At 56.1% G+C, this 11,516-nt stretch overlaps 1 protein-coding gene across 1 annotated transcript; it reads left to right on the plus strand.

The window, feature by feature from the left end:
• Nucleotides 1–1,261: 1,261 nt before the first annotated feature.
• On the plus strand, nt 1,262–7,023 carry NAPSA (napsin A aspartic peptidase). The gene is made up of 9 exons (XM_038752874.1): nt 1,262–1,368; nt 2,712–2,877; nt 3,393–3,516; nt 3,742–3,860; nt 4,574–4,773; nt 5,160–5,282; nt 5,618–5,762; nt 5,866–5,964; nt 6,717–7,023. Exons 1-9 carry the CDS (start codon nt 1,304–1,306, stop codon nt 6,900–6,902), a joined length of 1,227 nt encoding a protein of 408 aa, XP_038608802.1. The 5' UTR covers nt 1,262–1,303; the 3' UTR covers nt 6,903–7,023.
• Nucleotides 7,024–11,516: the final 4,493 nt, after the last annotated feature.

Consider the following 11,516-nt stretch of genomic DNA (forward strand, 5'->3'; position numbering starts at 1 on the left):
TTCATTCATTCGTTCGTTCGTTCATTCATTCGTTTATTCATTCATTCGTTCGTTCATTCATTCATTTTTTCATTCATTCATTCGTTCATTCATTCACTCGTTCATTCATTCGTTCGTTCATTCATTCATTCGTTCGTTCATTCGTTCAAGGCCCTACTGAGAGCTCACCTCCTCCAGGAGGCCTTCCCAGACTGAGCCCCTTCCTTCCTCTCCCCCTCGTCCCCCTCTCCATCCCCCATCTTACCTCCTTCCCTTCCCCACAGCACCTGTATATATGTATATATGTTTGTGCATATTTATTACTCTATTTATTTATTTATTTATCTTACTTGTACATATCTATTCTATTTATTTTATTTTGTTAGCATGTTTGGTTTTGTTCTCTGTCTCCCCCTTTTAGACTGTGAGCCCACTGTTGGGTAGGGACTGTCTCTATATGTTGCCAACTTGTACTTCCCAAGCGCTTAGTACAGTGCTCTGCGCACAGTAAGCGCTCAATAAATACGATTGATTGAATGAATGAATGAATGAATGAAAAAGGGGGCTCAGTCTCCTTCTCCCCCTCTAGGCTGTGCAAGCTCTCCGTGGGCGGGGAACGTGTCCACCAACTCCGGTATAGTCAACTCTCCCCAGCGCTTAGTACAGTGCTCTGCTCTCAATAAATACGATTGACTGATTGTAGTCTCCCAAGGGCTTTGCACGGCACTCTGCACACACTAAGTGCTCAATAAATGCGACCGATTGATTGATTGACACCCTCCAGCCAGTGGCTCTGCAATAACAACCCTACAAAAACCTTCCTCCCAACAGGAAACCCCCCACACTCCAGTGACCCCGGAGACCCTACAAAAACTTTTACCTCTGCAAAGCCGCGAGAAGCAGCGTGGCTCAGTGGAAAGAGCCCGGGCTTTGGAGTCAGAGGTCACGGGTTCAAATCCCAGCTCCTCCAATTGTCAGCTGGGTGACTTTGGGCAAGTCACTTCACTTCTCCGGGCTTCAGTTCCCTCATCTGGAAAATGGAGATGAAGACTGTGAGCCCCCCATGGGACAACCTGACTACCTTGTAATCTCCCCAGCGCTTAGAACAGTGCTTTGCATATAGTAAGAGCTTAATAAATGCCATCATATTATTATTATTAAAACCGAGGGGAGGACCAGGCAGCTGGGGGTGGGAGGCGGGGTCTGTAGGGTTTGGGGGTGAAGGGTGGAGGGGCGTGTCTCCTGGGGGGCGGGCTCTCTGGGTTAGTGTTCCGGACCATAGCAGGTGCCCTAAGTCCAGCCCAGCCCGGTCCTCTGGTTTGAGATGCTGCGACTCCAGCTCCTGCTGCTTCTGCTTTCCGTCCCGTTTGCGGGGCCCGCGCTTCTCCGGTATGAGGAACCCCGCTACCTCTCCCCAGGCTCTGCTGCCCCCTTAGCCCTCCCATCCCCTCCCAAGTGGGACCCCTGACCCTCCACCCCTTCCCCTCCAACTAGGCCCTTCCTTTCCTTATCGCCTGCCCTCACCTTCGCTGCCTTCCGTTTCCTTCCGTCTCCCTTTTACCAGCAACCCCGGCCCACCCCGAAACCCCCTGGAAAGCGTGCCCCCCTCCTCCATCAACCCACCCGCCTCCCCTGCCCTCACAGAGAAGTTTCCAGGAACCGTGTCCCTGCCCCCACCACATCCCGCCTCCGGTCCCCCTCCCCGTCCCCCACTCCGGGTCCGGTCACATTCCTCGCGGTTTCTCACCCACTTCAGGCCGAGCTAAGAGCACGTCAAGTGATCTATTCGGGGTGGAGAATGACCCCTCGCCCCCGCCTGGACTCCATCCTCCAACTTCCCCACCCCTAATCGGAGACTGCGGAAGGGGGAAGTTGGGGTGTCCCGTGGTCGGGGGTAGGCCGGAGGTTACCCTAGGGCCTCTAGTCCATCCGTCAGCCAATCTGCACTACTTATTGAGGGCCTACTCTGTGCAGAGCACTGAGCTAAGTGGCCTTGAATAGCACCATTGTAGAATGTCTTCTGGAGTTATGGGGGCGGTCCCCTTTCTGGCTCACCTCCTCCAAGAGGCCTTCCCAGACTGAATCCCTTTTCCTCTCCTCCTCCCCAACCCCCCCGCCCTACCTCCTTCCCCTCCCCACAGCACCTGTATATATGTTTGGACAGATTTATTACTCTATTTACTTAACGTGTACATTTTTACTATTCTATTTTGTTAGTGATGTGCTTCCAGCTTTAATTCTATTTGCTCGGTCGACTTGACACCTGTCGACATTCATTCATTCATTCATTCAATCGTATGTATTGAGCGCTTACTGTGTGCAGAGCACTGTACTAAACTCTTGGGAAGTCCAAGTTGGCAACATCTAGAGACGGTCCCTACCCAACAGCGGGCTCACAGTCTAGAAGGGGGAGACAGACAACAAAACGGAACATATTAACAAAATAAAATAAATAGAATAAATATGTAATAAATATGTGCAAACATATATACATATATACAGGTGCACTGGGGAGGGGAAGGAGTTAAGGCGGGGGTTTGGTTCTGTTGTCTGTCTCCCCCTTCTAGACTGTGAGCCCGTTGTTGGGTAGGGACCGTCTCTAGATGTTGCCAACTTGTACTTCCCAAGCGGTTAGTACAGTGCTCTGCACACAGTAAGCGCTCAATAAATGCGATTGAATGAATGAATGAACGGCTCTCCGGTTCCTTCCTCTTCCCCTCCCTTTCCCCCAGGATCCCGCTCCGCCGAGGACGCTCAGTATACCGCACCCTGGATGGCCTCGGTGTTGCGAGCCGGGAGTGGACAGCCCTGGAGACTCCGGCCCACGCTGGGCCCACTTCTGGTAGCCCCCAGCCCCACAACGAGCCCGTCTTGGAGCCTCTCACCAACTACCTGGATGTGAGTTCTACAATCAATCAATCGTATTTATTGAGCGCTTACTATGTGCAGAGCACTGTACTAAGCGCTTGGGAAGTACAGATTGGCAACAATCTACAGACGCTCCTTTGCTTTCCTAGACATCCGTAAAATGTGAGCCCCCAGTGGGACAACCTGATCACCTTGTAACCTCCCCAGCGCTTAGAACAGTGCTTTGCACATAGTAAGCACTTAATAAATGCCATTATTATTATTATTATTATTATTAGACCAGGGAGACCTCTCTCCGGTGGCCTCTCCCCAACACACGGTCCTGGGGTGGGGGGTGCTGAGGGGGTTCAGGGAGAAATGTGTGTGTGTATGGAGCCCACTGTTGGGTAGGGACTGTCTCTATATGTTGCCAAGCACTTAGTACAGTGTTCTGCACACAGTAAGCGCTCAATAAATACGATTGATTGACTGATTGATTGATTGGGGGAGGGGGATGTCCTTTGGGAGGGAGAGATCTAGGCCAGCCTTTCCTTCCTCCCCTGCAGGCTCAATATTTCGGGGAGATTGGCCTGGGGACTCCCCCGCAACGTTTCTCCGTCGTGTTTGACACAGGATCCTCCAATCTGTGGGTCCCGTCTCGTCACTGCTCCTTTTTCAACCTGGCCTGCTGTGAGTCTCCAGCGAAGGGAGATGAGGAGCCCGCCGGGGCCATCCGAAGGGGCTGTGGGAGGGAACTGGGAATAGAGGGGAGGAGAGGGTGGACTGCCCGGGGATGCAATCGGGGAGCCAGGGAAAGTGGCTTTCTCTGAGGGAGAAGCACATTCTGGTGAGGAAGAGCTGGGAGGCTTGGCTTTCCCCATACTGACTGGCCCCAACCTTCTCCCCTCCCTCCAGGGCTGCACCATCGCTACGACTCCTCAGCCTCTAGCTCCTTCCGTCCCAACGGCAGCCACTTTGCTATCCGCTATGGGACAGGCCGGCTGGATGGATTCCTCAGCCAGGACACGCTCACGGTGACAAGATAGGAGGGGGAACCCCAGGAGAGAGCTGCGGGGAAGGTCTGAGGGGGAATCCAGGGGAGAGGAGGGGGGAAGATAGGACGGGGAACCAGGAGAGAGCAGGAGGGAAGGTATGAGGGGGAATTCAAGAGGAGAGCGGGGGGTGGGAAGAGATGAGAAGCAGCATGGCTTAGTGGATAGAGCACGGGCCTAGGCGTCAGAAGGAGTGGGGTTCTACTACCGGCTCTGCCACACGTCTGCTGTGGGACCTTGAGCAAGTCATTTTACTTCTCCGGGCATCAGTTCCCTCATCTGTACAATGGGGGTTAAGAGTGTGAGCCCCATGTGGGGCAGGGGCTGTATCCAACCTGATTAAATGGGGATGAAGACTGTGAGCCCCATGTGGGACAACCTGATCACCTTGTATCCACCCCCAGCGCTTAGAACAGTGCTTTGCACATAGTAAGCGCTTCACAAATGCCATCATTATTATTATTACTTGGCGGGGTCAGGATTAGAACCCAGGACTAGAAGCCGGATCACTTCTGCTCTGCACACAGTAAGTGCTCAAGAAGGGCTCCCAGACCGGTGCTCCTGCCACTAGGCCGCCCTGCCTCAGGGGAACCGATAAAGGTCCCTCCCCCAGGCCCTGACACACCCGCCCTCCTCTCGTGGTCTGAGGTTTGGGGTCCTGACCAACGATTCTTCCCTCCCCGTCCCCCACCCAGATAGGGAAGCTGAAGGGCAAGGCTGTGCCGTTCGGAGAAGCGGTTCACCAGCCCGGCCTGGTGTTCATCTTGGCGCACTTTGACGGGATCCTGGGCCTGGGCTACCCCGCGCTGGCCGCCGGCGGGGCCCAGCCCGTCTTCGATGCCCTCCTGGAGCAGGGGCTGCTTGATGCCCCCATCTTCTCTTTCTACTTTAACAGGTGAGAACCGACCTCCCCGAACTCCCACTCTGAGAAATCGCACCCACTCCACGGAGCCCCGTCTCGTCTCCTCCCTTTTTTTTTCCCCTTCTCTTGGCCTCTCCTCAGGACAGCCTCCATCCTCCCTCCCAGAAGGGATCACTCCACCTGGAGAGCCTTTCTCTCTGAGTGACACCCCCCTTCATTGAACCACACTCCTCTCCTTTCCCACCCCTTCCCTTTCCTCCACTAGAGTCTGTGGCTCAGACTGAGAGGACTAAAAGAAGAGGAAGTGACTCTCCCTCCTTCCCCGGACCCCTTCACGATTCCCCTTCCTCTTATCACCTCTCCTGGGCCTGACCATCCCCCTGCCTCACCCTCTCAGCCGCTCCTCGTTCCCTCACCAGGGACCCATCAGGAGAGGAGGGCGGGGAACTGGTGCTGGGAGGCAAGGACCCTGACCACTACATGGGAGAGCTGCACTTCCTCAATGTGACGCGAAAGGCTTATTGGCAGATCCAGATGGATGAGTGAGCAGCGGGGGCACAGGGCCGGGCCGGAGGGGAACGGGATGGGGAGAGGGGGAAGCCGTGGGACCGAATGCCTGGGTCCCAATGGGCAGTTGGGGTCTTACGGGGGCGGGAGTAGCTCAGGTCGATCAATCAATCAACCGGTGGTATTTATTGAGCAGCTGCAGGGGGCCGAGAACTGTGCTAAGCGCTTGGGAGAGGACGCTAGAGTTGATAGTCGCGATCCTCGCCCTCACGGAGCAGAGTCCTCGACAGGAGCCGTGTCTGGAGAGGCAGGACGTGGGGGAGTGTGGGGGTCACCGAGCTACAGGAGGGGTGACCATTGGTATCTACAGGGTGGCCGTGGGGCCACAACTGACCCTCTGTAAGGGTGGCTGCCAGGCCATCGTGGACACCGGGACATCCCTCATAACTGGCCCCAAGCCTGAGATCCGGGCCCTGCAGAGAGCGATTGGAGCCCTACCCGTGTTCGGGGGCGAGGTGAGGGGGCTGGGGAGGGGTGCCCCTGGATCACCGAAGGGAGCGGAGGCTCGGGGGATGAGGGGTAGGACACGACCACCCTGACCACCTCCCATCTCCCCAGTACGTGGTTCCCTGTGAGAGCCTCCCATCTCTCCCTGTGGTGTCTTTCCATCTTGGTGGTGTTTGGTTCAACCTGACTGCTGAGCAGTATGTGCTGAAGGTAAGGGGGAAGGTTTGTGTCGGGGGTGGGGTTGAACTGGGGAGGGGAATGAAAGATGGAGGATGCCAGGCGTTTAAGAAGGTCAGAGGGGCTGGGGGCAGGCAGTTTGAGGTGGGGTAGCAGGGAAGGAAGATGAGAGACAGAGGGGGAAAAAGGGTGGACGAGGGGCAGGACGTCGTAATCATGTAATTTGTAACCCTGGCTTAATCTCTGAACCGATTCTTTCCGTATTTCGGGCCTCAATCTCCTCACGTCCCTGTCCTTCCTCCCCGGTGCCCTGTTTGCATTCTCTGACCTGCCCTCCCTCTCTCTGCCCATCCGCCAAGCTAGCTCTCTTCCTCCCTTCAAGGCCCTGCTGAGAGCTCACCTCCTCCAGGAGGCCTTCCCAGACTGAGCCCCTTCCTTCCTCTCCCCCTCGTCCCCCTCTCCATCCCCCCATCTTACCTCCTTCCCTTCCCCACAGCACCTGTATATACGTATATATGTTTGTACATATTTTTTACTCTATTTATTTATCTATTTTATTTGTACATATCTATTCTATTTATTTTATTTTGTTAGTATGTTTGGTTTTGTTCTCTGTCTCCCCCTTTTAGACTGTGAGCCCACTGTTGGGTAGGGACTGTCTCTCTATGTTGCCAATTTGTACTTCCCAAGCGCTTAGTACAGTGCTCTGCACATAGTAAGCGCTCAATAAATACGATTGATGATGATGATGATGATGATGACACTGTCGCTCTCCATCCCCACAGATCACTAGCCTGGGCACCAGTGTCTGTCTCTCGGGGTTCCTGGGCCTAGACATCCCACCCCCAGCCGGGCCCCTCTGGATCCTCGGGGACGTCTTCCTGGGGCCCCATTACACCGTCTTCGACCGCCAGCTGGACCATGTTGGGCTGGCCCGAGCCCAGGCCCGGGGCCCACAAGGAGGACGCTGAGGCTTGCTTAGGAGTGGGCAGGGAAGACCCGGCCTTGGGCTGGTCTGCCGGTAGCCAATCAATCAATCAATCAATCGTATTTATTGAGCGCTTACTGTGTGCAAAGCACTGTACTAAGAACTTGGGAAGTACAAGTCGGCAACATAGAGACGGTCCCTACCCAACAGTGGGCTCACAGTCGAGCCCTAGGCTCTTCCCCCCATTCATTCATTCATTCATTCAATTGTATTTATTGAGCGCTTACTGTGTGCAGAGCACTGTACTAAGCGCTTGGGAAGTACAAGTCGGCAACAAATAGAGACGGCCCCTACCCAACAATGGGATCACAGTCTAGACTAGTCCCCTTTTAGATTGTGAGCCCACTGTTGGGTAGGGACTGCCACTGTTGGGTAGGGACTGTCTCTATATGTTGCCAATTTGTACTTCCCAAGCGCTTAGTACAGTGCTCTGCACATAGTAAGCGCTCAATAAATACGACTGATGATGACTGTCTCTATATGTTGCCAACTTGGACTTCCCAAGCGCTTAGTACAGTGCTCTGCACACAGTAAGCGCTCAATAAATACGATCGATTGATTGATTGATTAGAAGGAATTGGAGTCTGGGAGGGAGACAAGGGATGGAGGGGCCTAGCTGGGAAGGGGGGGAAAGCCGGGAATGGCAGGGGGGTGGGCGGGGCCGCTATGTGAAATAAAGAGCTATTGTTTTCCCGATTCCTCTCCCCGGCCTGAGCGCCTTTGTCTTCTACGGGGTTTTGAGGAGACGGGGCAGTCGTCGACTGCAGGCCGGGGTTCCTCCCTGAGGCGAGGCCTAGCGGACTACAATTCCCATGATGCTCAGGGGCAGCAACGCTCCCCTGTGGAGGAGCCGGGGCGCTGAGCATCATGGGAACTGTAGTCCGCCCCGCTTCTTTTTTTTTTTTCTTCCCCTCTCTTTATCTCCCCAACCCCGGCGGCGCCGTAGACACAACACTCCGCGGGCGGCGATATGTCGCGACGGTGCTGATGCGGGGGCCTCCCCTCCACACACACACACACACACACACTCTCTCAAGAAACACGCACACACTCTCAAGACCCTCATTCATTCATTCAATCGTATTTACCGAGCGCTTACTGTGTGTGCAGAGCACCGGACTAAGCGCTTGGGAAGTCCAAGTTGGCAACATCTAGAGACGGTCCCTACCCAACAGCGGGCTCACGGTCTAGAAGGGGGAGACGGAGAACAAAACAAAACATATTAGCCAAATGAAATAAATAGAATAAATGTTCATTCAATCGTATTTATTGAGCGCTTACTGTGTGCAGAGCACCGTACTAAGCGCTTGGGAAGTCCAAGTTGGCAACATCTAGAGACGGTCCCTACCCAACAGCGCGCTCACAGTCAAGAAGGGGGAGATGTGCATCTAGCTTTAATTCATTCAATTCATTCATTCAATCGTATTTATTGAGCGCTTACTGTGTGCAGAGCACCGTCCTAAGCGCTTGGGAAGTCCAAGTTGGCAACATCTAGAGACGGTCCCTACCCAACAGCGCGCTCACGGTCTAGAAGGGGGAGATAGACAACAAAACAACATATTAACCAAATAAAATAAACGGAAAAAATACGTACAAATAAAATAAATTCATTCATTCATTCATTCAATCGTATTTACTGGGCGCTTACTGTGTGCAGAGCACCGTCCTAAGCGCTTGGGAAGTCCAAGTTGGCAACATCTAGGGACGGGTCCCTACCCAACAGCGGGCTCACGGTCTAGAAGGGGGAGACAGACAACAAGACAAAACACATTAACCACATAAAAGAAATAGAATAAATATGTACAGCTAAAATAAATAAATAAATAGAGTAATAAATCCGTACAAACCTATGTACATATATCCAGGTGGTGTGGGGAGGGGAAGGAGGTAAGGCGGGGGAGAGGAAGGAGGGGACACACACACACACACACACACACACACACACACACACACACGCAGTCACTCACCGAGATGTCCCCATCCCCTCCCCCTAAACGCCCTCTCCCACCCCTCTGGGTTTGGACGGAGAGGGGTGGGACGCCCCCCACCCCACAAAGGGCTCCGACAGGGCCCCTTTCCGCAGGGGCGGGGCCTGTAGGCCCCGAGGGGGGCGGTGGGGGGAAATTGGGGAAGGGGAGGCACGTGTTTGAGGGGGTGGGAGGGAGAAAGGGGGGTGGTCTTGCTCCTCCTCTCCCCGCCTTCTGCAGCCGGAGGGGGGTCTCCCCTGCCCGGTCCCTCCCCCCCGGCGGTGATGTCACCCACCTCCCCCCACCCCAAACCACACCTCGCAGCCGCAGCTCCCGCCGCAGCCATCGACGCCCGGAGCAGCAGCCGGGCCCAGGACCGGCCCCCCACTCCCGCCCCCAGCCCGGGACCACCCCCGGGGTCCGCTTGCACCCCCTTCCCGAGGGGTCAACCCCGCGGCCCCTTCCCTTCCCCTCACCCCCCTCCCGCCGGGAAGAGAGTGAGTATGCGTGGAGCGGGGGGGGGGGGGGGGGGGGCGACACGAGGGAGGCCTGGGGAGGGGGTTGGGGGACACCGTGGGGGGCGGGTAGACGTTCACTGAGGACGGGGGCGATCGGCGGGGAGCAAGGGGGAGCCCCGAAAACCCAGGGGGCTGGGGGAAAGGGGAGGCGGGAGGATGGAGTTTCTGGGGGAGCAGGCCGGAAAACGGTGGCGGGGGGGGGGTCCGAGGTGAGAGGGAGGGTCGGGGGAGATGCTGCTGGGGGGAGGCGAAGGGGGGATTCGGGAAAAAGCTGGGTGTGGGCCGGGGGTGTGGGAAGGGCGGAGTGCTGTGTGAGGATGGAGCTGGGAGAAAGGGCACAGCGGGTCTGGAGGGGCGGCAGGTCTAGGAGGGCCTGGGGAGGGAAGGACCGGAGTCAGGGGCTCCTGGGGGTGGGGGTGGTCGAGGGGGCGGGCCGTGCTGGGCCTGTTCCCCTCCCTCCCTTTCCGGGCTGCAGAAAACTGGACACACGCCCTCCCGGCCCTTCCCCTCCCCCACAACCAGCTTGCTCCACTCGTGATCGTGAGCGAGGAAGGGGGAAGGCCGAGTGGTCCCCTCGCCTCCTTTTCAGCCCTAAATCCATTCCTAAAACCTCCGTCCTTCCTCCTCCCCCGACCCCTTCCGGCCCCTCCGTCTCTCTAAGCGCCCTTCTGAGCCCCCCAGCTTTCTCCCCCGCCCCGCTCCGCGGCCTGTGTCCCCAGCTCGTTTTCTCGAATTAGGCCCCAGTCCTTCTCTGCCCAGAAAATTCTGCCGTCCCACGTCACCCCGAGCCTCTCGTCTCCCTTCACGAGCCCCCTCAGCCTCCCCATCTTCTCTCACAGCAGTCGGCTCGGTTCCCCATCTGCTCCCTGAGTCTCCCATTTCCCTCCCCGGCTTCTCTTCCGTCCCCTTCCCCCCTGCCCATCTGCTTCCCCTTCCCTCTTGGCTCCTGCGTTCTGCATTCCTCTCCTCCATCCCTTCCAACTTCTCCCTCCCACTTCGGCCCCCCTCACCTGGACGAGGGGGACCTAATACCATTCCTGCAGAAACCCCTTCCCAATCACACACACACACCCCGATCCCCTCCAAGGAGCTCACAGAGCCGGCAGGAATGGGAGACCAGAACCAGCTTCCTCTCTGGCCTCTGAGATTTCCTCCGGAGGAAGAAATGTCAGTCCTATTTACTGAGCGCTTACTGTGTCCGGGGCACTGTACTAAGCGCTTGGGAGAGTACAATGCAACATTCTAACAGACACACTCCCCGACGGAGACACTTCCCAAAAACTGGACCCAGAATTCCTATCTCCCCCAAATTAGATCCGCGGTAAATCCCCCAAATGATGATGGCTCAGCCTCCCCCTGGTCGCCCCACCCCCGGACCCTCTCCACTGTCCCTCGCGCCCAAGTTCAGAGCGAAAAGAAAGGCTAATGACAAAAAGGTTGAAGTCGCCCTAGCGGGCTAGCGGAGCTTCTCACGCCATGGCCTGTCCTCCCTCTCCTTGAATTGACCGGAATGGCCTCTTCCTCGCAAAGTAACGGCGTTTCACAATCAACTCCGTTGTATTGTACTCTCTCAAGCGCTCAGTACAGTGCTTTGCACGGAGTAAGCGCTCAGTAAATACCGTTGGTTGATTGATCGATCCTCCGATTGATTCCCTTGGATCCATCCCTGTCCCGACTCCTCTTCTACTTGCGCTGAAGCCCCTTCCTCCCCATTTTCCATCTCCCAAGCCAATCGCTCTCCCTCCCCTCACCCTCACTCTGCTTCCACCTGGTCCGTTCTCTCCCCTCAGAACCCCGAACCCTTTCTGCTCCATCTCCTCTCTCCCCCTCCCCACCCCGTCTCTTTTTTCCGGCCCTCTCTCTCCCAACTCCCAGCCTATTCCCCAGGATTCCGGCTTTCCCCCACCTCCGCTCCTCGTCTCACGTCTAGCCCCAGTTCCTCCGTCTCTTCCCGGCCCTCCGATCTCTCCCCGAATAATAATGATAATTACAATGGCATCTGTTAAGCGCTTACTATGTGCCAAGCACTGTTCTAAGCGCTGGAATCTAAACCCTCCCAATCTTTCCCCCACCACTTCCAATCCCCCCATTCCCTGCGCTTCTGAAGCTCCA

Source organism: Tachyglossus aculeatus, chromosome 10, assembly GCF_015852505.1.
Source record: "Tachyglossus aculeatus isolate mTacAcu1 chromosome 10, mTacAcu1.pri, whole genome shotgun sequence".
In the NCBI taxonomy this organism is placed as follows: Eukaryota; Metazoa; Chordata; class Mammalia; order Monotremata; family Tachyglossidae; genus Tachyglossus; species Tachyglossus aculeatus.